This window comes from Mustela lutreola, chromosome 15 (genome assembly GCF_030435805.1).
Source record: "Mustela lutreola isolate mMusLut2 chromosome 15, mMusLut2.pri, whole genome shotgun sequence".
Taxonomy (NCBI): domain Eukaryota; kingdom Metazoa; phylum Chordata; class Mammalia; order Carnivora; family Mustelidae; genus Mustela; species Mustela lutreola.
In genome coordinates, this window is record NC_081304.1 from 989,106 (window position 1) to 1,015,196 (window position 26,091).

At 66.5% G+C, this 26,091-nt stretch overlaps 1 protein-coding gene across 4 annotated transcripts; it reads right to left on the reverse strand.

Annotated features, from left to right (window-relative positions):
- Nucleotides 1-907: 907 nt before the first annotated feature.
- Nucleotides 908-25,300, reverse strand: ASPSCR1 (ASPSCR1 tether for SLC2A4, UBX domain containing). 4 transcript variants are annotated; one of them, XM_059149851.1, is made up of 16 exons: nucleotides 25,122-25,300; nucleotides 24,308-24,363; nucleotides 22,923-23,037; nucleotides 21,950-22,050; nucleotides 14,375-14,432; nucleotides 13,312-13,385; nucleotides 12,644-13,040; nucleotides 6,867-7,006; nucleotides 6,571-6,652; nucleotides 6,118-6,184; nucleotides 5,398-5,460; nucleotides 4,816-4,868; nucleotides 1,641-1,692; nucleotides 1,341-1,410; nucleotides 1,087-1,262; nucleotides 908-1,007 (listed from the first exon to the last, which is right to left on the reverse strand). In XM_059149851.1, the coding sequence occupies exons 1-16, from the start codon at nucleotides 25,221-25,223 to the stop codon at nucleotides 994-996; spliced, it is 1,620 nt and encodes a 539-aa protein (XP_059005834.1). In that variant the 5' UTR covers nucleotides 25,224-25,300; the 3' UTR covers nucleotides 908-993. The 4 variants fall into 4 exon arrangements, with proteins under 4 accessions (XP_059005834.1, XP_059005837.1, XP_059005836.1 ...); XM_059149854.1 differs by lacking the exon at nucleotides 25,122-25,300 and adding an exon at nucleotides 24,757-24,958; XM_059149853.1 differs by lacking the exons at nucleotides 21,950-22,050; nucleotides 22,923-23,037; nucleotides 24,308-24,363; nucleotides 25,122-25,300 and adding an exon at nucleotides 15,347-15,593.
- Between the last annotated feature and the right edge of the window lie 791 nt (nucleotides 25,301-26,091).

The following is a 26,091-nucleotide window of genomic DNA, read 5'->3' on the forward strand; positions in this document are numbered from 1 at the left end:
CGTGGCTGGAAGGGAAGACTGCCTAAGAGGCAGGCCAGCCCGACCGCGCGTGTGCGTGGCCTGCCGAGGGCCACAGCAGGGCCCATGAGATGAGCCCGCACGCACAGTATGACGTTTCTGCCACGGGATACAAGGCCATGTGGCCGCCACTGGGCCAGGAATGTCACTGTGGGCAGGGCCTACAGGTGGAGACCAGTCAGGAGCTCGGTCCGCGGGATACGGCGGCCCCTGAAGTGCGGGGGCCTCTCCGCCCCACAGCACCCACCTCGCTTTAGCTCGGACACCCACCCGGTGTCTGCAGCCAGGACACACAGAGGGGCAGAAGTCCCCTGGGGAGGACAACAGCCACCCCGCCCACCACGGGGATCAGAGGGCCCCTGCAGCACCCCCAGGGGCAGCCTGACCCACACCTGAGCAGGGCATGGGCTGGAGGACAAGCCTACCCTCCCGGGCTTAGCATACTGGCTCCTTCCTGCGCCCCTTCTCATGCTGTGTCCGTGTCCCCCCCAGCTCAGGGAGTCTCAGGGCTTCAAAGTGCTGGGAGCGTGTGGAGGAGATCAGACCTGAAGGGAAAGCTGGCAGGAACACACACCCCACAGCCACTGAGAAGTGCCTCGGCTCGGGGGCGCAGGGGTCACCAGCCTGCCCTCCCCAAGTGCCCCCAGTCCCTCTGGTCCCAGTGCCCTGAGCTAGGGCGGCCCTGCCTGCACGCAGCCCGGCCTGGGCCTTTCTGGCACTTGGTAACTCCCGGTGTCAATTAGGTAAAGTTAGTGGCTCAGTGGGGACGCCGGTGCCTCTGTTCCCAAGCACGAGAACTCAGCACACAACACCACCCAGACCAGAGGCAGGACCAGTGGGCCCAGGGGACAGTGGGGACCTTTCCTGGAAAAAGGACCACAAGAGGGTCTCGAGAGCAGCTCACGCCTTTATTTCCGCTCAGGGTGGGGAGGGGTCCCGCGGCTGGCACACAGGGCACGTCCAGGCTGGTGGCGCTCACCTCTTGCTGGCTGCAATTCGAGAACCAGGATGACCGGCGGGTCCCCAGGAGATTGCCCCTCCCTCCCCGCAGTGCCCCTGCTACGCTACCTGGCAGCTTCAGCCACTTGGGGACCTTCCCCAGATCCCTCCTGACTGGCTGGACCGCTCCGGGGCTGGGTTCAGAGAGGCCCACTGCCCCTGCCTCGGCCGCTGGCTCTGACTCGAGGGGCGCAGGGTCAGGGGCTGGCATCGGGGATGGCGTTCCAGCAGCCCTGGACATGCACCTGCGGGCAAAAGGCCGGGGTACAGGATGGCTGGCGTGCCAGGGCAGGGCCTCTCCGCTCCCCGCTGCGGGCGCTCACCTGGCCACCAGCATGTCGGCTGCAGATGGGGAGACTGTGTGTTCCAACAGCCGAGGCTCCAGGAAGAGGCCTGCAGGACACGGAGCCCACCCTCCGGTCACAGAGACGCCCTCCCCACCGCTGCTCTGGGAGGGGAGGGGATGGGGCCCAGGCAGGTGTCTGTCCTGGGAATAGGGGATCAGGCACAGGTCTCCCTCCCAGACTGGAAGGAAATCCCCTACTCTGGGGCATATGATGAGCCAGGACACTGGGCCCAGGGCTGGCCAGCCACGGTGGGCAAAGAGAAGGACCCCCACCCACCGGTTGGTTCCTCCGCTCCGAAGTGCACGAGGGCCGCAGGGAAGAGATCTGCCTGTGGGGAGAACGGGAGGCAGCTCAGGGCACCGGGTGGGGCTGCAGGGAAGCAAAAAAGCCACAGGGGATGGACAGGGTGGGCTGCACCACTCTTGTGGTGGCCTCTAGGGCCATGTGTGAAGCTTGGGGCATTCACCGGGCCCGGCGCTCCACGGAGGGTCACAGCCCCAGCCAGGTGCCCCCAGCTAGAGCTGCCTGCCCCCGTGGCAGCCAGGCCAGCCGGGAGACCACAGGGGTCCCTCCGGGGACTGGCCCCGAGCACCACCAACAGAAAGCTTTTGGAACAGGTGTGCGCTGCCTTCCGACGAGCTCCTCTCCTGCCTGCCTGGTTCCTGGGGGACCAGGGCCTGGAAGCCCCCACCCACACACTGCAGAGGAGATGGAGGGGGCGGAGCGATGTGGGTGGGGGTGTGGATCCAAAAACAGAGCACAGGGGGCTGCGGCTGCGGCCAGACGGGCTGCCTCAGGCTCAGGGCAAGTGCCCAGACCTGCAGACGGCAGGGACCCTTGGCTGTCCCAGGCCTGGGGAGTAGGGGCTTTAGAGTCCTGGGCAGGCAGGTGGTGCCCTGGTCAGCTAGCTCTCAGAGTTCGCTACCCAAGGCCCCAGAAGCCCACAGAGGAGTTCCCTGACCGCACTCCGGGCTGCGACCCGGTAGGAAGAGCTGGGGCCAGGCAGCGAGCAGCCCCATCCACAGGGAACGCGCGGCTGCTGCAGGGGAGCCCGCAGCCTGTGCCATCGGGGGCCTGGGCACTGCCTCTCCTGAGTCTCCTTCCCTGGAGGTAGTGGTGCCCAGTTCCTGCTCAGGGCAGGTCAAGGATGATGTGCCCAGGACCCAGCAGGGGCTAAACTCAAGGCTGCAGGCAGGGGGCCCCAGAGGCCACCACTCGTGTCTGTACCTGAGGGGGCTGGGGCTGCAAACTCTAACGCTGGCCAGAGGACCCTTGTCCTCCCCCTCAGTGGAAGGGGCAGCCACCGGGTGAGTCCTTCCCCTCTGCTCTCTTAGAGAAGCTTCAAGGCCAAGCCTAGCCAAGGCCAAGCCGTGTTAAGTCCCACTTAACACGGGACCGAAGCCGAGGGTGAGCCGGGCCAGGAAACCCCACAGCCCGTTCTGACACCGGATCAAAGCCTTGTTCAGAGGCACTGCTGCCACCAGGGCCCTGGAGGCACCAGAAGCCAGGGAGCAGGAGGGGAGCATGGGGACCGAGTGCCCAGCCCTCAGCTGACCCTCCGGGTACCGCGGCCATTCTCAGTGAGTACGAGAACGTTGCATCTGGCAGCGGAGCCTGCGGCTGTAGGGCTTCAAGCCTCAAAGGACCCCCCTCACCAGCCAGGAGTCCTCCAGGACCCCTGGGGTACCTTCTCCTGACCGCAGCCTCCCACCAGAACGACCCCACTCGCTTGCTGACACCTTTGGGATTCCCGCCCAACGAGGGGTGATCACACAGCATGGGAGACCACCATGACCGTCAGGAGGGAGGCCCTACCCTCCCGTTCAGGCCGAGGTGGTCTGCACAGGTCACGGCCGTCTTCAGGACCTGCTATGGCTGACCCTGGACCCCACACGAGGTGAGGGCAGGGGGTCTGAGGGGCTCAGGACAACACCAGCACTGGAGGCAGACCGGACGGGTCCCGGGGGCTCCCGTGCCTGCCAGCGGCACCCCCACCTCCTCCCACACCCGTCTGCAGCCCCACCTTCCCCAGAACTCCCTCTCCCGGCCCAGTGGCCAAAAGGGGCAGCTGGGCCCCCGTGCCTCACACCTACCCCAGGCTGTCACTCTCTCGAGCTCAGGACCGGCCCCCCGGCAGCCTCCCTCCCGGGCAGCCAGCAGCCAGAGCACAGCCCTGCCAGCGACATGAAAGCGGCGGCTTCCGCGCCCACGCCCGCTCAGCCACACAAGGGAGGAAGGCTTCCTTCCCCGAGCCCTGCCAGCTCTCTGATCGCAGGCAGGCGGGACGCCACCCCGCGCGGAGGCCCCGGCCGCTCCAGGCAGAGCTGACAGATGAAAGGAGACAGCTGCTGGTCGCTGGGGGCAGAGTGTCACCAGGAATCAGGCTGCCGGGGCAGGAGGACAGGCAGCACCCCAGGGCTCCTCATCAGGGCGGGACTGGGCACCAGTCCCCCTCCGTCCCACAGCATCTCCTCAGTGCAATGTTTATCAACAGGCCGGCCAGGCCAGCGAGGGAGGGAGGCAGGCGGCGGGGCGGGGCGGGGCGGAGGAAGAGGCCCCGCGCCTTGGGGGCTCCTGGGGGCTGAGAAAGGGGAACTGGGGGAGTGGGGGGCAGCGCCCTGCTCCCGCCCCCTGGACGCCCTCCCTTGGTGAGCTTCCAGCCTCTGCCGGGTCTTGCCCCAAGTCCCCCACAAAGGTGGCAGCCCCAGGCAAGAGGCAGACCCCCCTGCCCCAGCTCAGACCTCAGCAGGGCCTGCCAGCCACTTAACAAGGCCCTGCCTCTGGTACTAATTAAAATATCTGAGAAGACTTTGAAGGGAAACCATTAGGCCGGAGGGCTGGGGAGGCCCCAGGCGACCCTCCCAGGAGCAAAGGGACAGGACATTCTGCCTGATTCTAGAAGGCAGCCCCCAGGGGAGCACACAGAAGCACCTCATCTCACCTTCAGGGGCTCTGGGGGCCACAGGGAGGGTTGGGCAGAAGCAGACTTTGGTGGGGAGGGCGCAGCGCGTATTCCCCGCAGAGGCCTGGGGCGCAGGGGAGAGGTGAGGCAGGGAAGCAGGCGGGGCAGCAGTCCCTGCAGCCTGGGGCCAAACCGGCCTGACAACCGCCACCCCAAGGTCCTGCAGGCGGCCAGCCACCTGCAGGGGAGGCGTCCGATCCAGCCCTTGGAGGGGCCCCGTCGCCCAGACTCCAGGCCAGGGAGACCCCAGCTCAGGAAGGCTGGCAGCCGGCTGGGCAGGCCCCTCCCCGCCAGGGCAGGAAGCAAGGAGGCTGGAAAGTGCCCGCCCCGGCGTCAGAAGTGCTCTGTGCCCCCGCACACCCCACCCACCCCCCTGCCCCATCACCCGGCTATGAGGCGTGATTATCCTCCGGGGCCGAGGCTCGCCCTCCAGAGCCAGGCCAGCGGCACCTGCACCCCCAGCCCCCGCAGCCCACCCAGGGCCGGTACCTGGAAGAGGGTCAGCGTGGGGTCATCCAGGACGGTCTTTGGAGGAGTGATGACTGCAGAGAGAGAGCTGTCTGGGCCACGAAGCCCTGCCCCCGCCCCCTGCCCACACTCCCCAGGGACACGGCTGAGGGGAGAGGGAGGCCCAGAGCCCACGGCCTCAGCTGGGTTATTTCCAAGGGGCCCCTCACCTCACAGCCCTCTGCCCACCTCTCCGCTGCAGCAAAATCCCTGGCAGGGGGCTCGGTGGTCTGGGACCAAGGAACCCCGGCCCCACACAGTTCCCCGCACAGACGGGCGGCCTGACCCCTCCCTCCCCGGATGCCCTTGGAGGGAGAAGCTTCCAGAAGCCCGGGAGAAGGGGGCGGGGTTGGAGGCAAAGAGTGCAGGGATTCGGAGGTGAGGCAAAGGCCAAGCCCCCGGGACCTGTCCTCAGATGCCGCTGCGGCTCCCACGGCTGGGACCAGCCCACTCCCGCCGCGTTGCTTCTAGGGAACGAGCTGCTTTGAGCCCCAGCTGGGAGGGGCCAGGGGTCACTGGCACCCAGACCCTCCCGGCTGCATGCAGGAGGACCGGGGAACTCACACAGGTAGAAGGGCAGCTCGGGGTCCCCCAGGTGGCTCCTCACAAAGGCCCGTAGATCTCCCACTGGAGGAGAGAGCGCAGGGTAAGCCGACAGCTCCACAGGAAGACACGGGCCACCTCAAGCCCACCCCAGGGCCGGCCCCCTCCCAGGACGGGACCAGCCAGGCCCCACGCCACACAGACCCCCACGACCCTACGGGCGTGGGAGGCCCAGCAGCTCGCCGTCTCCGCCTCAGGTGTGCCATGACCCGGCTCCCACCCTCAAGCCAGACTGAGGCTCCGGGGCTGGAACCCCAAGCTCACCCCTTCCGTAGTCCTCCGAGACGCCCAGCCTGGCCAGGCCCCGGCCCCACTGGGGTCTCCTCCCCTGCCCACGATCCAATCCTGAACTCTGCCCTGGGGGGGCCCTTGCAGTCTGGGGCAGACTTCACCGAACCCCTCATTCAGGCCTTGCTGTGTGCCCTCCGGGCAGCAGCCCCAAGCTGGGGGCTCCTGCTGCTGGGGGTGCCGGACCCACCCATCCTCTGGGTACTCACGTCTCACCCTCACCCTAAACAGGCTGACGCAGGGGGCACCCCAGCCGTGCCCACCCCCCGACACGCTCTGCAAGCTCACGGCCCGTCCCACAGACAGCAGCGAAGCCAGAAACACCCATGACCCCCGACGGCCCGGCACCCGCAGCCCCGTGGTCGGGAAGAGAAGGCCGCTGGAGCCGCTCACCTGTCTCGCTGGGGCGGAAGAAGCCTTGCAGGATGTAGCGGTCAGGAAACAGGACCCTCAGGACCACCTGGGCCGCAAGGATGCCACACGTCAGCAGGTACAGCCGAAGCCCAGTCCATGGCCCCCTCAGGCCCACGACGGCCAGGTCCCCCAAACCCAGCCAGAAGACGCCGGGGCTGGGGCAGGCAGGAGGGCCGGCCACTTGGCCCAGGCCACCGCGGGCCTGCTCCTGGCCTGCCCGCCCCTGCCTGCCGACACGAGGGGCTGGTCGAGCACCACCGTGCGTGTTTGTAAAGACACATCAACGCCTGTTTCCGTCGTACGACGAGGCAGTGGTCATAACGCACGGTCGTGCAGGCCTCATGGGAAGTGTGGGGGACCCCAGCCGAGGGCGCGGGGACGGGGCCCACATTCCCGCAGGACACACGCCCAGACGCTCCCCCTTCTCCATGCCTTAGGGTAGCGCTCCAGCTTCTCCCTCCTCTGGGCCTCCCTGAAAGCCTTGGTCACCAAGGGTGCTTCTTCCAGACGCTTCCTGCAGGGGGAGGGGGCGGGAGCGTGAAGGTCTGGGGTCTCCAGGGCCAACCCGAGCAGAGGCCCCACACACCCACCCGGGCTCTGTGGGCCGCCCAGCCACATACGGACGGATGAGACGGGGCCGCACGGCCTGTCTAGAACCCCTGACCCTCAGACGTGCTACTGAGGACGTGGGAGCAAGGCATCGACAGAGATGCCGATGGCACACCCACCGCTCGCTCCTGAGCTGGGCCAAGCGTCTCCTCACGTCGTCCACAGTCACTTCGAAGAACTCATCTGGCAGCTCTGCAGGCCAGGCCTGCAGCAGCTCCTCCAGGTCGGGGTGGCACACCATGGGGTCCCGGTCCACGGGCTGGCGGGCAGAGGGCTCAGCTGACACAGGGCCCCTGGGCCTCACGGCTGGAGCAGCCACACAGACCCCTGAGCCAAGCCCATACCTCACTGGCCACCCCGGTCAGTCCGAGGCCAGGGCCAGAGGGCCAGGACTGCACACCCTCCTTCCCGGCCTCCTGCTCAGCCCCACGGACACAGAGACCCTCACCTGCCGGCAGGGCGTGGGCCCCTGGACTTGGCACAGCCAGGCCCAGCCGGCCAGGTCCCCCTGCTACTAGGGGGCTCCGGGAGTGGACTGAGGGACCAGCCTCCCCCAGCAGCTCTTGTGCTCACTCCCTGTCTCCACTAAGAGGCCAAGGGAGCTTCCTGTTACCAGGGTCCCCCAAATAGAGACAAACTCAGGGAGCAGCACACTGCTGGAGGCCACACTGGGGCTCCCCAGTAGGGCAGGGGAAGCAATAGTCCCCAGATTAGAGCTTTGGCAGAAACCTGCCCCACAGCTGAGCTGCCCCCAGCCCACCCTCTGACCACCCTGAGGACACAGAAAGGGACACATCACTCCTAACTAGCAGTAACGATGAGGGATGAGAGAAATCGTGAGGCAGGACTTACTTGGCCCAAGGGGCCGCCGGGGGGTAACCGCCACCATGAGTCCCATGACCACAGGGCAGGACACCTCTAGAGGCCACAGGGCCGGGCCTGACCAGGGCGCGAAGTTCCAGCCCAGGAGGCCACCTTCTGCCCTCTGCTCTGGCTGTGTTGCACGGCAGGCTCTGGGAGCCCCAGTCCCCAGCCGACCCTCCCTCTAACCATGCCCACAGCCGACGGGCTGCCCTGTAGCCCGGGCTCACCACCCTCGGGACTGACACACCTGCCGGGGTCTCCAGTGCTATCCCCCAGCCACACCCGAGGCCTTGACCGTCTACCCCAGCAGGCCTGAGGTCCCTGCGGTCCGGCCAGTGCCCGGCAGTCCCAGCCCTCCCCCTGTGAAGGGAGGTAGGTTCTCACCAGGAAGCCCTCTGACCCGGAGGCATGGGGCAGAGCAGCTGCAAAGGGCTGGCCGCAGCTCCGGCCTCAGGGCCCGTAGGTGGCTGGCTGAGGCCCCCGGGGGCTGCCCGCGCGCAGCCACAAGGATCCTGCGCTGCCGCGGGCAGTCTACACCAGAGCCTTTTGTAACAAGATGCCAGGCGCCAGGCTGCCCCCCACAGCCACGGCGCCTGCATTCCAGAAGGGCCAAGAGCTGGCCTGGGCGCCTGGGGCGGGCTGCTGGGGGGAGCGAGGGCAGGACGCGGATGCGCCCAGGCTGGGAGCCGGAGCCGCGCGTTCACTCAAGCACGAAGCCTGCAGGCTAACGCCCGGCTCGAGGGCCACCCTGTCACAGTCTCCCACTGGGAGGACCCACCGCAGGCGCACGAGTCGCCCTGAGAACCCAGCCGTCTGGTGGCGTGCGATCCGTGGCCCGGAAGGGAGTCTGTGTGCTCGGACCTGGCCGGTGAAGCCAGTCCCAGGGAGCCCGGCCCACTGGTTCTCGTGGTCCTCCTGGGCACTCCAGGGCCTGACCTCGGGTGGCCAGGACCGCGGGCTACCGGCAGGGCTGGTGACCCCAAGGCCCATGGCCCGCTCCCCAGGCTACTTCCAGAAGGGGAAGAGCCACCAGCAACTGGCTCCGTGCTGCTCAGGAGCCATGGACTCTTCGTCACAAAACAAAATGGACAAAATTCTTCTGGGTTTTAGATCTACTTTTGGTTCCTTCTCTCGTCCTGCTGCTCACTCTGCTCCAGAAACCTGTCTGTCACACAGAAGCTGGGAGCCGGGCCCCACGCAGGAACCAGAGGGCTGGGAAAGAGCCACCAGCAGAGCCCAGGGCCAGACCTCCCGACATCCTGGCCCCAGGCAGGCCCTGTCCCACGGGGGGAACAGACCGAAGCCCACAGCTGGGCTGCTAGGAAGGACCATCCAACTGCTCAGTGATGGAGAGAGAGGCCAGGCAGCTTCAGACACCTCTGCCTGGCCATCCCCTGGAGAGCATTTCCCCGGTGGAGAAGAGGGGCTGGGCTGGCAACAGGGGGAGCCAGGAAGGCTGGGGCCCGGCAGCAGCTAGGCTGAGCCCTGGTCCTGCTCCCGCCCGAGGCTCTGCCAGAAAACCACCCTCCTCCGCGGTTCCTGCTCCCGCCATGCCCAGTCCGAGCAGTCACTCCCCAAGGCCCCTGTCTTGGGCAGGTTCGGGGAGAGGTTTGTGTATGGAGAACAAAGCTCTAGGAGACACCCTTGGGGAAAGAGAGCGCATGTGGTGGCCGCCGTGAGGGAAAGTCATGGTGGAGCGCAGGATGGAGGGACAGAGGCTGAGCAGGACATCAACGACCTTAATGCTGCCTACAAAGGGAGCGACACTGGCCAGAGCCCAGGAGGCACATGAGAGGGGCAGGAGCACGCTTTGCGGGGGACAATGGCCCAACACTGGACAGACACTGGACAGACACACAGCCCATTCAGAGATGGGGACACAGTGACCAACCGCCGGCCTGGCCGGCCTGCGGAATGTGCCCTGCTTCGCCAGGAGGCGACGCCAGAGGGAAACCGCAGGGGGCGGCCATGGGGCTTTGCCTACCCTTGGCCCCGCGGCGCGGGCAAAGGTAAGGCCCGGCCCGGGGTGGAGAGCCGGCAGGGCCGGGCAGGCTGGGCGCCGGGCTGACACCCTCGGCAGCGCCGAGCGGCCCCGGGCACCCCAGGCCCCTTCTGCCGGAAGCGGCCTGGCGGCTGCTGAGACTCATTTTCTTGACAGTAATTTTCCGGGACGTGATGACACACAGAGAAAAAAATGTAAAAGGGACTTGGGGGTGACCTCAACCTCCGACTTTCCAACGTTCCCGCGAGGGCTCCTGCTGGCCTCCCCCAGCCCAGCCCGGGCCGTCCTCTGACAATGGTCTCTGGTCAAAGGGAATGTGAAGCGTTTCCCCTTGAGGCTTGGAGCCTAAATGAATCCGGACGCGAGGGCCGCAGGCCAAACCTCCGGAGTTACTCACCGAGCCGGCGCCCTGCGTCCTCCGCGGGGCTGAGCCAGAGGGCGAGGCCAGGCCGCACCGGCGACTACCGGGAACGCTGGGCAGAGCAAACAGGAGGACGGGGCAGCCGCGCACCCGCCGAGGCCCCCACACGCCCGTGCGTGACCAGACCACCGCGCCTGCAGGGGAGCCTTGGGAGTCACGAGTGAACGCAGCTGTGGCGTGGGTCTCCGGGTGAAGACCCGCGGCGCGACGTCAGCCAGCCACAGACGGGAGAACACCCACGTGGCGGAGCAGGGCTGGGCGGCCCACAGGTCCCATCAGGGTGGGGGCCCAAAGACAGAGCCCTCGGGCCCCGCCCAGCCCTGCCCAGGCGTCCAGGGCACCTCTCCCCAAAATCCGGCCGTGGCAGAGACGGCTGGAGGGCACCTTTCGGGCCATGACCCATCTGCCCTCGGCCTCCGCAGCATCCAGACTACCTGGGTCCCTGGGGACGGCTAGAAACAGCGCATAGGACAAGGACACGCTAAACCCTGCCCCAGACCCACACACAGGGGACGGCAGGGTATGCTCACAGGAGGGCGCCAGAGGGGCCTCAGGGCGAGAGGAAGCGGGCAGCAGGGGCACGGATCACGGTCACTGGCCCCCGGGGCCGGCCGGGCTCCTCCCTCCCTCACGTGCTCTAAACCTGCCCAAAAGCCCGGGCGCAGGAGTGGCCAGAGACCAGGCTGACACCTGCCTGCAGGCAGGGCTCCGAGAAAGTCCCAGGCCCATCTCTGAGGGGCAGACCAAGCCCGGCAGGGTGAGGGGCAGGCTGGGGAGACTGCCGTCAGACGCCTGCCCTGCCCGGGGCATCAGGGCCTTTGATCAGAGACCCCCATACCGGCTGGGGGGCTGGGGAGGGGGCCCAGCCTCGCACAGGGCTGCGGGGCGGCCTCCCGGGAGGCAGAAGGACTTCAAAGGACAGGCCAGGGGCCGCCGGGCAGCCCCCGCCTCTCCCCGCACCCCTGACGGCCAGTAAAACTACCTTCTAATAATTAACGCTTTGACATCAAAGGCAAGAGCCGCCTGGGTCTGTAAACCATCCCAGTTCTCAGCCGAGGACCTGCCTATATTTTATCCTGTCTCTTTTGACTCTTTATTTAAATCCAAAACCACACACAGGCAAAACATTAATGGGAAACTCGGAAACTCCTTTTGATTACCAAAGTGTACCTTTGAAGTTCCCCCAAAAGTTCCGTTTTGTTCCCTTCTTCTCCCCCGGGGGGGGGCTGCAAAGGGACACAAAGCAGACACCATGTGGCTGGCCAGCCCTCCGGGTGTGGGGCTGTTAGTGACAGGAGGCACGAGGCAGGCGGGCGGGGGGTGCTCCACAACCCACCAGCTGCTGGGATGTCCAGATCAAAGGCACATGCTGCTGGTGGCCAGGCAGCCCCTCCCTGGGACCTCTCCCACCGGGGGCTGCGGGTTCAGAGCCCAGGGATGCCCAGGGATCCCAGGCCCAGAAAGCAACCACCTACGGGAGAGCGCAGCCCAGAGCCCCCCGGATGTCCACAGGACCCTCTGCAGCTTCCCAAGGGATCCGCAGAGCCGTGGCCCGGCCGGGCCAGCGACCACCAGCCACATGCCCTGTGTCTTCAGGGTGGAAGAAGGGCCGGCCAGCCCTGACCCCAAGGTCCAGCCCCCAAACAAAGGGGTCCCCAGGAAGAGCTAGCCCGGACGGAGTCAGACCCCAACCACACAGGTCTTTCAGCCACTGATTCCGGGCCAGGTCACAAAGGGCATGAGAGCAGGGACTGTGGATGAGTCCCTCACAGCCCCACCACTGTCTCCCCAGGACGGACCATCACGACACTCGGGACTGGCTCGCTCCCCCAGCCCATCCACTCAGCCCACCAAGGGGGTCTGGCGAGGGAGCAGGAAAAGGCCCTCTGAAAGGACGTGGGCTCTGTCCCACGGCCAGGCCTTCCCTACCCAGCACCCCCTAAGGTCCCTGGGCCCCAGACCCTCCAGCCTCCCCAGATGTGCAACCTGGAAGCCAGAAGGACCCCAGGAGAGACAGGACGCCAGCGGGTGTGTCTCCGCACTGAGAACAGGCTGCTGCACTCATGAACGGAGCTCAGCTGAAACATCAGCTCTGACCCCCAGAGAAGCTGCTCCCGGAGAGACGGCACCCAAACGGGATGGCTCCTTGGGAGGCAGGAACGGCGCACAGGGGGCAGTCTACCCAAAACCTCAGCAGCTGCGTAAACTGCAGGCAAGGAGGCCTGCCCGGCACGCCACTGGCTCCCAGCAGGACACAGCCCACCGGACGCAGGGACGCAGGCTCACGAACACAGACAGCATGCGACAAGCGATGCCGGCACCGCTTGCAAGTCCGAAGCCAGTCAACAGGCCGGCCCGGGCACATGGGGGGCCCACGGCGGCTCCGGGACACCGCCTGGGACAGGAGTGTTCAGAGCCCGCGCTGATGCCCTAGGCCGCCCCCCCGGCGTGACCACGCTTGCGGGGACACCCCCATCACAGGCCCACCTACAATGCGGCCTCTACAAGATCCGGGCTGAACAATCAGTTCCCAGAGAAGACACGTGCCCATCGCCCTGCCGCACCCGCAGGCTAGCGGTCGGAAGGAGCCCAGCACCCAGCCTCCTTACCGGCTCTGCCTCTGGCCGGGGCTCCTGGCCAGGCCTCGACTTCTTCGGCTTGGAGGGGCCTCCGGGGCTGGAGAAGGACTTGGGCAGTTTGGTTGAAGGCGACATCAGAGGGCGAGCCGAGCCGGAGGGGCCCCCCAGTCGCTGCCCCCCGCCTGAGAAAGGAACAAAGGGGGCGGGAGCGGGTTCCTTGGAGATCTGCTTGGCTGGAGCGTCCACACGGCCGGCCCCTGGGATGTCAGCTTCGTCCTGATGGCTCACGTCCCCCCGGCTGAGCCCCGCTGAATCCAGCGGGGGCAGAGGGCTGCCGGCAGCCTGGCCAGCCGACAGCGAGGCGGTAGGGCTTCCTGGGGCTTTGCTCCGTGAAAGGCCAGCAGAGCTGCATCGCCTCATGGCAAACCTGAGGGTGCAGACCCAGAGAGCAAGTGAACCGCCACACGGAGCGCACCCCTGCCTGGGTCTCCTGGCCCCGCATGTGATCCTCTGGCCCCCCGAAGGTGCTGCCAGCCCCCGCCCCCCAAGCCAGCTGCTGCCGCACAGGCCCCCGGGGAATGGGCAGCCATCGGGCCAGGGTCCCAGGTCAAGGGGCCAGGGCCACAGTCGGCGGGGAGGTGCCCATTTTCTCTGCCCCTCTTCCCTGTTTGCCACTCGACGGGCTCTGAGGCCCCCACCTGATGATGGCGCTGCCCCCTGTGAGGCCAAGGGACTTGAGCGTCGTGGCCTGCAAGGAGGCTCTGCCGGCCACCTGTGAGGGGGGAACAGGACACACGGCTGAGCCTCACGGACAGCATTCCCCCACCTGGCCGCCCAGGCCAAAGGCACCTCCCGCTGGTTCCCTCCGCCTACTCGGTCGCCACTGACCCCACAGGGGCCCCCAGCCAGCCCCTGGGGGACACCAGCTCCCAGCAGGCTTAGGTCCTGCTTCCTGCAGCCTGACCAGCCCCCGAGGGTTTGCTGGCTGGTCAGCAGCTGCCTCCCCCACCTCACCCCAGCCGTGGCCCGGGCAGGCACGGCTCAGGCCCGAGTCAGCCACATGTGGACTGCTGGCCACCTCTGCGGGCTGATCCAACCATGAGGGCCTCCATCCAGGCCGAGGTGCCCGAGGTCCAGCGCCTGTCTCCTCTGGGGGAAGATGTGTCCCCCTTGGACCCCCCCAGACAGCCCTGGTACCCCTGCCCCTTGTAGCCCGTGCTGGGGAACCTTGAGTGGGGATGGGCAGGGGAGCAGGTCCCATCCACACCAGGGCCCCTCGGGGACAGCGGCCACCCAGGGCCAGGGAAGGGTGTTTGCCAGGGTCAAAACAAAAAGCCCCTGTGAGCCAGGGGACCCAGAGCCAGGAGGGTCCCCCATCACAGGCGGGCGGGGACAGGCTACACTCGCACCGTGCTGCACTCAGTTTTGAAAAAGATCAAAACAAGGAGCAGAGCAAATATTTATTAAAATGAAACCACTTTTGTGACTCTCAGGCTCTGAGAGACGCTGGGAAAACAAACAGGGCGTCGGGGAGGTTTGGGGAGCGGCCCGGGCGGCCCGCGGTCAGCGCCAACGGAGCCGGCACTCTGCTTTTTTCCATGAAACACATCACGCTTTCAGAGCCTGTCTCCCCGGCCGCTGCTTTGAAGGCGGGTCTGAGAGAGTGAATTTTCCAGATTGGAAAGCAGGGCCGGGCCGTGTGGTGACTTGGGGGTGGGCCCTGGGGCCAGGCCGGGCAGGCAGGCCGGGCTGCACACCTACCTCATCCCTCATGTACACACAGACCGGGCTGGCCTCGCTCGGCGGCTCCAGGCACTCCCTGCGGGGGGAGCAGAGGAAAGCTCACAGGCCAGCCGTGGGAGCCCCCACCCCGGAGCACCCCCGGGCAGCCCAGCAGGACACTGCGGCTAGGTCCACTCTGGCCCCCTCAAGGCCACCAGGAGGAGATAGCTAGCCGCTGGTGGGGAGCCTCCTGCCCGAAGGCCCTGGGGGTGTTTCCCAGCTCCCGGCTCAGAAGAGACCAGCCACCTGCCAGACACATCTGGGCTCACGGTCCACCGTGTGGAAGTGGGGGTGGGGCTCATGGTCCACCGCGGGGGGTCAACTATGAGAAAGAAGCCTGGAGCTCGGGCTTCTATCGGAAGCCATGCCCCAAGAGCGCTGCTGACCCCTGAAGGGCCGGGAGCAGCTCGGGGCAGGCACCCATCAAGTGGACTCCAGGGAGAGTGTCCAGGTCCCCGAGGCCACAAGCACGTGACCCCAGGTCCCGGCCAGGGGCAGAGAGCACTGGTCTTCGAGCCGCATGTGGGCATGTCGGCCCGCAGCCTGTACCCAGGGCAGGAGGAGCCGTGATGCAGGAGGGCAGTGATGCCCCCCAGCGTCAGACCCTCACGCCCAGGGGTCTGAGCAGCATAAGGCAGAGGGCTCCCTACAGCTGCCAAAACCTGTGTCACCGAGAAGCCGTCAAAGCAGAGACTGGGGCGGGCACGGGTGTCAGTGTGGCCGTGCACACGCCCCAGCCACCATCACGCACAGGCTGGGCACCAGGGCAACGCGGGGGTAGATGGACCAGAAATGCCACGAGCGCTCCACGCGCTCCACCCAGACGGCAGCGGGCCTCCTCCCCTCGTAAGCGGGACCCCCAGACAAAAGGGAAGAGCCCCCCAGAGGGGCAGCTGGACAGACAGGCGTGCAGGTGTACACACATGTGTGCACGCACACACACGCACACACCTGCTCCCAGACACGCCTGTGCAACACTGGACCCCAACTCCTGTGGTGTGGCCCCACGCTGACCGTGACGTTCCCGGGTGCAGGCCGCCCGAGGCCTGGCTTTGGCCCTTCAACTGCTGGTGCCAGAGCAAGAGGACGTTCCCGTCTGGGTTTCCTATCATGTTGCTCCAACTCAGGCCCCGTAAACGCCAGTTCAAGACCACACGTGGGGTGCCCCATCTGGTCCCCCTCCTCCAAGCAGGGCCCACCGGAGTGGGAGGCTGGGGAGTGACAGCAGGCCACGCAGCGAGGCCCCAGCAGGGCCCGGAGCTCAACACGCAGACATGCCTGGACCAGAAGACCAGCAGCTGAGCTATAGACCAGAAGCAACAGGACCCCCAGCTGCCCACGGACACTCTGCACATACCCTGGCCCCGAGACCTGGAATCCAATCCCTGGCCCGACTCTACGTGGTGCTTCTTCTCTTTTTCCTGTTTGCTTCCAGGGTGTTTGAGGGCTGCCCAGAGCCAGCTACTGGGACCCGCGAGGGAGGGGCGGCCCTGCTCCCACCCCCGCCCAGCCAGCCCTGCTGCCTCCCACCAACCCCCCAGGGAAGGTGGGGGCCCCTCGGCTAACAGCTCCCCATGGAGCTCACCCCATGCTCTGCTCACACCCCTGCCTACAATGCAGCTGCCCCCAGACAAGGCTGCCGGCATGTACCAGAGCAAAGCAGGGGGCCTGGCCACGGGAAGGGCGACCTTGCAGGCACAACGCGGCCAGGGGTGCCCACCAAGACCCCAGGCCTCAGGAAAACAGAGGACCCCAAAAGGGGACAGAGGAAAAGTGAAGGGACCTCAGCCGACGGAGATGTGCCCAGCCAGCAAGGTACTGGGCAGACAGGAAAGAAGGGGGTTCTGGAGCCATCTGGATGCAGGGAGCTGGGCTCAGGGAGCTGGACGCAGGGAGCTGGGCTCAGGGAGCTGGACGCAGGGAGCTGGACGCAGGGAGCTGGGCTCAGGGAGCTGGGCTCAGGGAGCTGGACGCAGGGAGCTGGACGCAGGGAGCTGGGCTCAGGGAGCTGGACGCAGGGAGCTGGACGCAGGGAGCTGGACACAGGGAGCTGGGCTCAGGGAGCTGGACGCAGGGAGCTGGGCTCAGGGAGCTGGACGCAAGGAGCTGGACGCAGGGAGCTGGACTCAGGGAGCTGGGCTCAGGGAGCTGGACGCAGGGAGCTGGGCTCAGGGAGCTGGACGCAGGGAGCTGGGCTCAGGGAGCTGGGCTCAGGGAGCTGGACGCAGGGAGCTGGGCGCAGGGAGCTGGACGCAGGGAGCTGGACGCAGGGAGCTGGGCTCAGGGAGCTGGACGCAGGGAGCTGGACGCAGGGAGCTGGACGCAGGGAGCTGGGCTCAGGGAGCTGGACGCAGGGAGCTGGGCTCAGGGAGCTGGGCTCAGGGAGCTGGATGCAGGGAGCTGGGCTCAGGGAGCTGGACGCAGGGAGCTGGACTCAGGGAGCTGGACGCAGGGAGCTGGGCTCAGGGAGCTGGACGCAGGGAGCTGGGCGGACACACGCCGGCCATGCCAACACCCAGCCCACCCGAGGGAGCCCTCTCTGCACTCACAGAACCTCTGGCCGGGCACACTTTCTCCAAGTCCAGCTCCGGCACCTGATGTCCCCACAAATCACAAACGGAGGGGGGGGTGGGGGGGTGGAGCCCAGGGAAGGCCTGCCTGCCTCTGTGCCCTCGAGGCCCCTGGACATCAAAGCCAGCCCGTCTTTGATGTGCGGCTCCCCCAGAGGGATCGGGTTCCTTGCGTGGGGATCTGAGGGCAGGGCTGTAAACAAGCCAGGGGAGGGGCAGCCGCAATGGCTTCCAGACCTTCCCGGCCAATGAGCAGAGCTCTCCCTCCAATACAGCAGACAGGGATGGTCCAGAGCTTTGGCCCAGCGCTCCCTGCAACAGAGACCCCAGCAAAGCCCCGAGACTCTCCGGAGGGGGCTGGGCCAGGGGCCTCCTGAAGGTGAACCCGGTGCCCAACTTGCTCCCGTGCCCCAGGCCCAGGCAGAGCCGCAGGCAACCCGAGGCTGGGCCTGGTGCGGGGGACCTCCGTGGGCGCCTGCCGCCCCTCGTCAGATGCTGCCCCAGACCCGCAGGATGGCGCCAGCTCCATCCAAGGCCAGCAAACCCGCTCCTCTGGTTGGGCCAGAGCCCAGCGGGCACGGCTGGGCAGGGCAGACATGCTGTTGCCATTGGCTTCATGGACGTTCTTCGCTCACCACAAAGGGGCTGACACCACGGGCAGGAGACGCCCGTCCACCCAGAGCCGGCTCCCAGCAGGGCACTGTGCTGGGGCGCAAGCCAGGTATCCGGAGACACTACTTCCCTCACCTCCTTGGGCCTGACCAAGCCAGGCAGGTACAAACATGGGTGTTGCCAACACAAACCCAGTGCCACCGCGTTCCCCACGTCAGCACAAAAGGGACAAAACCCAACCCAAACAACAGGGCCGGGTTTCAGACACAGCGGCCACTAGAAGGCCCAACTCGGGCCACGTCCCAAGGGGCCAGGCAATGCGTACCCCAACACAAAGATGAGGTCAGGGCCGGAAGGAGCCACGGGGTCCCTCCTCCAGGGTGGATGGGGCAGGGGTGGTTTCAAGAGGGAAATTTCCTTTCCTTCCCAAAGAAGGATGGGGGCGGTGCCCAAGAACTCTGACCCCTCCCCAGTGTGACCCCGGGCTGGTCCCCAAGCTCACAGCAGCCCCCCTGCAGTCCACTGTGCCCCAGGGTCACACAACACTGAGGGAACCACGCACACAGCCTGCCCTTCCCAGGGACATTCAAAGCCGTTTGCTACCAGTGCGACAGCCGGCACTGAGAGCACAGGCTCAGCCACAAAGCCCGGCGGGGAGCAGAGGGACTCCGGGCACCGGGCAGCAGCCCGGGAGTCGCAGGCCTGGAGCTCCTCTTCCTGGGGCTCTCCCTTCCTCAGAGAGCTGAGAAGTCAGGAGGACTGGCCAGTCCGTTCGGAGGCGGCACCGTGTGCGGCGGCCCCCAGTCCCATGTGGGCGCGGAGCACGTCTACGGCTACAGCCCATGGGGAGACCAGTCCAAGAGTGAGACACGCCAGATTTCAAAGCCCTCCATCCGGCAGAGAATGAAAAATACCTTATTCTCCTGTGGATCACATGTTCAAAGCCCAACGATCCGGACACACAGGGTCAAGTCTTTCAAAGTCCTAAGATTAACTGCACCTGTTCTCACTGTTCTTTTGATGTGGCTGCCCGAAAACGCAAAATCACCTCCGTGGCCCACACGTGTGGCACAGGTGGCATGTCCAGTGGCCAGTTAGCTGATCCAGATGCTGGTGGGCAGGGCAGGGCCACCGTGCAGAAGAGCTGCCCCCCTGGCCAGCAGTGGCCCCCAGAAGCCGTGCTCCCTCCGCCAGCGTCCTGGCAAGCAGGGCACACCACTGCCCTGGGACACGGACCTCTGCCCGAGAGCCCCGACGAGGGGACCCAACCCCCTTGCTCATCCCCCTCTCGCAGACCTGGAATTCCCAGAGTCGCCAGCCTCCACCGGAGTCCACGTGTGTTGACCCCTACGAGGGTCTGTCGGGGGGCCACGCACGGGTCCACGTCCAGTGTCCCTGCCTGGCGGGCCGCCCCCGCGTGGCTCCAGTGTGCATCAACAGCTAATTGGGCACGAGGCCGGGACGCGGGGATGACGCTGCCACCTGTCCCCCTCACGTGAACCCCGCTCTGTGGTTAGTGAACGCCAGCTCCCGAGAGGTGCACAGAACCTCAGAGACCAGGCTCAGCGCGGGGCCTCTGCCGGCCTCGCCTTCTGCCCCTAGAAGCTGGTCAGCGGGGACCTGGGGGCCCGGTCAGGCAGCTGGACGGTCTACTCCTGCTCTCCGCGGGGCTGGTGGCACACGGCGGGCGCACATCGCCGCCGTGGACAGGCGCTGGGAGCGCGATGCAGAGGACACAGGCTGCTCTGGACGCCATGAAGGACAGCCACGCGGCGCAGGTTTGTGGATGCCCCGCTGCCAACTCCAACCGCCCAGCTCCTCCCGGGGTGAGTCCCCACCTCCCCAGAGCCGGCCCCACCCCACTCAGCTCCCTAAACCTCAGCAGCAGCTCCCCCTCCCGAGACCGGTCTACCGTTTCCTCCTCTGTTTCTGTCCCCAGCTGGCCAGGCACCAAGTCCTGCGCGTTGCCACAGGGGACACTGATTCCTTTAGGATTTCGGTTTCCAGGGGCGCCTGGGGGGCTCAGTGGGTTGAGCGTCTGCCTTCAGCTCAGGTCATGATCCTGGAGTCCCGAGATCGGGTCCCGCACCAGGCTCCCTGCTCAGCGGGGAAGCTCCTTCTCCCTCTGACCTTCCCCATCATGCTCTCTCTCGCTCAAATAAATAAGTAAAATCTTAAACAGAAATATTTCCGTTTCCAGTACGGCTCGTTTTGTTCTCCTCCTGGTGGACCCCGCCTGCCGTTGAGTGGTGCGGTCTCAGCGGCGTCCTCAAACCGCGCACAAGGGGCGAACGGGTGACCTTTCAGGCCCGGAAACGGCTTTGTCCATGCTCACGCTCACAGTACCTCGACGGACAGCTAGTTCTAGAACACACGCTTTCCTTCAGGCCTGGAAGGCACTGATCAGCCAGCTTCTCGGCGCCGCAGCCCTCCTGCAGGCCTGCCCCGTGTCTGAGCATGGAGAACGGGCCCTTCTGCCTCAGCTCCCGCAGCTCCACAGTGGGGGGGCGGGGGGGCGGACAGGCACAGCAGAGGGTCGAGCAGCCACAGGCCCGGGAGTGTGTGCCGAAGCTCACGGGTCTGAGTGCCCGCTGTCCTGCTCGCTTGCCTGTGGGAGCCGCTGGGGGAGGGGACACGCTCACGTCATCGCCCGTTCTTGAAACAGCACCTTCAGTGCAGAGGGCCCTGAGCACTGCCTCCAGGACCAGCAGCACAACGCAGGAGGGCAGCTAAGGCCCCTGCCTGCTCTGCCTCCTCGGCCACCCACCTTCGCCTCCTGCCTCCTGCCTAGCCATCGCCCACCACACCCTCGATGTGGCACGGCCACTGCCTGGGCTCTGAGTCATAGCTTCGTGAAGTCCTTCAGTGTCGGTCTAGTCGCCTTTTAGGCAGAGGATGAATGACGCGCTCCGTTCCACCAACTCTTCTCTGTTTTGGCCGCGGGGCCCTTACGCCTGCAGTCCCCTTGGCCCAGAAAGCTCCTTCGCAGATCCTGGTGCTGCTGCTCCCGAACCCTCCCCGCCCAACCACCCAGGAAACGCTGCCCTGTCGCCTTCCAGGGCGCCCTCCCCTCTCTGTGACATCTTCGGGTGGCTCTGTGCACCTGCCTATCCGCTCCGGAGCCCATCTCGGTGAGCTCGGTGAGGCAGGCCCGCCTGTGCTGAGTGGTCCTGACGAAAGAGGGACAGACAGACACAGCCACTGAGGGCAGGTACCCGTAGCCCCAGAGTCGAGCTCTGACCAGCACCTCCTCCCCCGGACGACCCATCTTCTTCTGAAGTAAGGGGACCAGAAGCCCAGCCTCGCCCAGCCAACAGGAATTCCGCCCAAGTCAGACAACAGGCAGCAGCAGCAGCACAGGGAGGCCATCACGGCCACCGATCAGCGAAGCGGGAGCGCCTGGGGAACACGCAGAGGCTGGCGGAGGGAAGGCGGCCCTGGCTGCCGGGCCCAGGCTCGGGGGAGCAGAAGGTAGCCACATGGTCTAGGCCCAGCAGCGTCGGCAGCTACATCACTAAAAGGACCGGCACATCAGAAATGGGAAGAGAAGCCCCAGTGGGACAGCTCAGGTTGGGGGAAGGGGGGGCAGGAATCGGCCGCAGGGACCCCAGGGGCCACGGTCAGACCAGCAGGCGCTGTCCTGTGGTGAGGCTCTGTCCCCAGGAGAGCCCTACCTGGAGGCCCCCTGTCCACAGACACGCCTCAGGGCCAGGCCCGTTCTCAGGACTGGACACACATTCACCCACCCCATCCTCACATCCCCGCGGGAGCCCCCCAGACGGCCGGCGACCGGCCCCGGGCCACACACAGAGCACCACACCCTCCCACGGCCCTTCCACTGCCGTGAGTGGACGAAGATCTCTGAGCCAAAATGAAATACCAAAAAGCAAAGCCCCAGCACTGACACATTCAAATACAGCATTTACACCGCTGACCGCTGATGAAAACTGACACGCCAAATGCCACTAAGATTCTCTCTTTAAACAGGACATGGTTCCACGATAAGGAAGTTTTATACCCAAACCCCTGGTCCACTGAGGAGCCCAGAGCCCCGTTCCCCTCACCGCTCACTGAGCCCCCCGTGACGACAGAAGCACAGCTCTGCCCTTCCAGGAGGACACAGACGGCACATGGTCATGACGGGAGGCCCAGCAAGAAAGATGAGCTGCGGGCTGCCGGCACCCGCTGGGGCAGCAAACGGACCGGCAGCCCCTTCATCTGAAACCAGTCCCCTCACCAGGACCACAGAGCCCAAGAGGCACGGCCTCAGGCCACAGCAAACCTCAGGGCTGTGGCTCTGGACCAGGCCCCTGGCCCGGCAGCACCCGCAGCACAGCGGGGCAGCGTCCGGAACCAGGTCACCAGCGCTCACCTGGTCTGTGCAAAATGGCTGAGCAGCTCCCAGAGCGTCTGGCCCGAGCAGAAAGTGTCTTGCAACCGAGAGCCGTCGTCCAGCTGCAGAGCGATGCGAACCTGAGGGGCGCGGGTGCAGGACACCCGTCAGGAAGGAAAGTGGTGGGTCCTGCCCCGGACCCGCGTCCGCATCTCAGGGCACAGGGAAGAGAGCCCTGTCCCTCGGGGCTGCCGGGATCGCGTGGGCATGTGGGAAGCCGCCCCGACTGCTGCAAACAGACTCAGGGCCGGCCCTTCGCGCAGCAACAGATGAGGAGCGTGCACCCCCCCCACCCCGATTCTCTCCGCGGACCAGCTCCGGTCATGACGGCTACCTCTGTAAGTGGGGACGTGGGTCTACCTCCCCCGTCCCTCTGCTGCGTGACAGGCACACCAGGGCACGTGTGCCCAGAGCCCGCGGGCGAGTGTGTGTCCAACACCCACCAGCACCACCCCCGGCCCCACTGTGGCCGTCTCCACCCATGATAACCATGGGGTCGTCTGCCTCCATCTCCACAACCTAAGAGTCACTGATCTGGTGGAGAGCCACAGGCCACAGTCAGACTCAGGCCACGGTCCGGGCGAGGCCTGGGAGGTCCAGGGTGAAGCCTGGGCCTCTGGGCCACCGTCCTCCCCAAACGAGGCTGCACGCAACATCCCACGGGACTCTGCAGGCTCCAGACAATTCCCCGAGCACAATCATCAGGCCGGCGAGTGCTGCTGAAAGACACAGCGCCAGCTAGCTCACCCAGGAGACAAAACCCGCACGAAGACTGAGAAGGCTCACTTCCCATCCACAGCTGACCCCGGACAGCGTGGGTCGTGGGGACACGTGCCTCACTGGCACACCGCCCTCCATTTACCCTAACACTCCTGTGACGGCGGCTTCCCGCAGCCCAAACAGCCTGAAGGAAAGAGCCAGAGGCAGCACCTGCCCCCTGAAAGCCGCCTACCGTGTTCTCGGGGCCCTCGCGGCTCCGGGAGACGGGCACCATCTCCAGCTTGGCATTGTTGGGTAGGTTGGCAAATCTCCACTGGAGAGAGAGGTCAAGCACATTCCTTTGAAACCTGCAAAACAGGCCATAGCTCGCGGGCTGCCTGACACAGCCCAGCGTTCACATGGTGCTGGCACAGCCCCACTAAGAGCAGGGGCCCCCCGGAAGTGCCCCCCGGCTGCAGGAACCGCAGTACAGCCTGCAAGCCAGCCGGGACACAGCGGGCCCCCGTCTGCAGCAGGTCTGCGAATGGAAAAAGAGTGCCGACTGACTCAGCTTTGAATGCACAAGGAAAAGAGCAAGAGAGAGAAACCAGAAACGGGTCACCGTCTGGGGCAGACCAAGGGGCTGTCCACCCCCACCAGGCGTAAAGCAGCAACATGCCCAAGTCCAGGCTCAAAAAATAAAAACACACCCAGGGGTGACTAAAGGCGTGCACCTGGCTCTGCTCCGAGGCTCTCACCTGCCTCTGGCAGGTGGGGGGATGGGCGGGGGTACAGAAAGAGCACAAGCCTCGGTGACAGCATGGCAGGGGACTGCCAGTACGGAGCACAGCCCCGGGATTCTCAGTGCTAGCATGGGCGAGGCCCAGGAAAGCAAGCGCCCGCACGAAGGGCCACTCTCGTCCCTGACGTGAAGACAGCCACACCATCACGACATGCGACTAAGGCGAAAAGTTCTCGGGTGGAACTGAAACCCACACCTGACCAAAGCAGGCTTCTGGCTCTTCTGTAGTTTCAGACCACTTGGGAATACGGTGGAAGCCCCCTCTCTAGAAAAACGCCCGCACACGGAGACCCATGTGTGTAGCTCCGGGGCCGCGAGGCCACCCGACCCGCCCCCAGCTTGCAGGGGTTTTCCTGTTTCTGCAAGACCACGTCCTCTTGCTCTCAGAGCCCCACCAGGAACTTATACAACCAAATGCACAAAAGCCCTCTGCGGAGACCCCTAGAAAAGACACATCCATATCCTAACCCCAGAACCGGGAATGGGACCTCACTTGAAAATAAGGGCGTGGCAGCTATAACTGAGTTAAGGATCTGGAGAGGAGGTCATCCTGGACTGGGGGGGCCCTAAATCCAATGACAAGTGTCCTTATAGGCGACAGAGGAAGGGAAGACACGCAGCAGAGAGGGAGAAGGCCACGTGAGGAAGAGGCAGAGGCTGAGGGCAGCCACCAGCAGGTGGGAGAGGTGACGGAGGCTCCTCTCCCAGTCTTGCCAGCAGCGTGGCCCTGCCCATGCCTTGACTTTGGGCGTCTGTGAGAAAATGAACGCGTCGGCTTAAGACCCCAGGCGGGGCGCTGGGCAGGGGTGGACGGACTTGGACCCCAGCAAACTCACTTCAGATCGTATTCGCTGGGGTTGAAGTCCTGTCGCCGGCATGTGTCCTCCAGAACCTAGGAGTCAGACCACAGGCCCGTGAGCCACCGTGTCCGGCCGGCCGCTGGGCTGGCAGCACACAGTCCCTCTCCGTGAACTAACGGGCTGTCCACTGGACAGGCCCACACCCCTCCCCTGCAACCCCTGTTCACCGCGGGCCGGCACCGGGCCTGCCCCCCGGCACCGGGCCTGCGGGGCAGCCCCCACCACACGCCTCTCGCTACGCGGGGAGCCCCTCCGCCGGCTGCGCGTCACCGTCCTCCCCACGGGCCGCCGGCACACACGGCCCCCGCCCCCGGGCCCCGCGAGCACGCGGCTCAGGCCGCCGGCCCCCCACGCCGGGGGCTGCTCCCCGCCCGGCCTGCCCAGCGGGGCCCGGGCCGCTTCCTGCGGCGGCGCTTGCCCCGCACCAAGCGCACGAGTGACTCAGCAGGTCAGTTTCCAAGCGCCACGGCCGCACGCCCGGGGACACCGGGCCGGGGACACGGCTCGGGGCTCCGCCGCGGACTCCGCGGGGCGGAAGGAGGTGCCGCGCCCGGACTCCCGCCGGCCCGACCCCAGCCCCGCAGCGACCCGCAGAGCCCCTGAACCCCGAGCCCGACGCGGAAGGGGGCGGGCCCGTCGCGCCAGGAGGCCGCTCATTGGCCGCCTCGATCCCCGCCCCCTCAAGCCCCGCCCCGCGCCCCCCTCCCGACCCCAACCGCAGGCGCGGGCCCGGCGCCGCCCGCCCGCCCGCCGCTCTCCCGGCCGCAGCCACCGCCCGCCGCCGCCGGACCTGCAACAGCACGGTGCTCGGCGTCACCTTCACCGTGTGGCGCCGCCCGTTCGGGGCCAGGACCGACACCGCGGAGCCCCCTCCGCCTGCCGGGGCCGCCATCTTCCGCTCACGTGACCCGCCGCCGCCAGGCCGGCGTCAAACCACTTTCTCGCTAACAGCCGGGACGCACGGCCACGCGGTGGCGGGGCGGGGCCTGAGGGGGCGGAGCTCGCGCGCGCTTCCGGGCCCGCCGCGGCGTCCGGGCCCCGCCCCCGAGGTCCGGGCCCCGCCCCCGAGGTCCGGGCCCCGCCCCCGAGGTCCGGGCCCCGCCCCCGAGGTCCGGGCCCCGCCCCCGAATCGGGCCCGCGCCGGGGCGCGTTCGCCGAGCTGCGGAGAGCTCCTCGCCTGCGTGGTCCGGCGCCAACACCCCAACGGGCGCCTCGTGGTGTTGGGCCGCGAGCTCGCGTGGCCTGGGCTCCGGGTCCCCGCCGGGCCACCACGCCTCGCCGGCCTGCGCCTCTCTCGCCCTTCGGCCCCGGCTCCAGCGCCCGCTGACCTGCCCCTCCTTCCTGCCCACTGTCCCCAAGTCCCCCGCAGTCACTCCGCCTGCAGCCCTGGGGGGGTGGCGTGAAGGTCAAGGACCGGCTCGGGGTAAAGGCCGGCCAGAGGCTCCAGACCAGAGAGAGTGCTTTGGGTGAAAGTCCGAGACCAGCGCTCTACAGGCTCCATGCCGGGCTCGCAGTCAGCACCAGCCGTACCCTGAGCCAGGACGTGTCCCCCGTCCCAGCCCGCCGCAGGGGGGGTCTGTGGAAGGTGGGGAGAACGCGTGGAATCCTTCCACCCCTCCTGTGTGGGTGCTGTCCCACCTTCGTGGAGGGGACCCACCCACCTCTTGGGCACCCACATGCAGCCCAACACAGACCTCTGCATGCATATGTAGGGAAACTGAGGAAGCTCCAGGGACCCTCCAGAGTCCAGGATCCAGGCA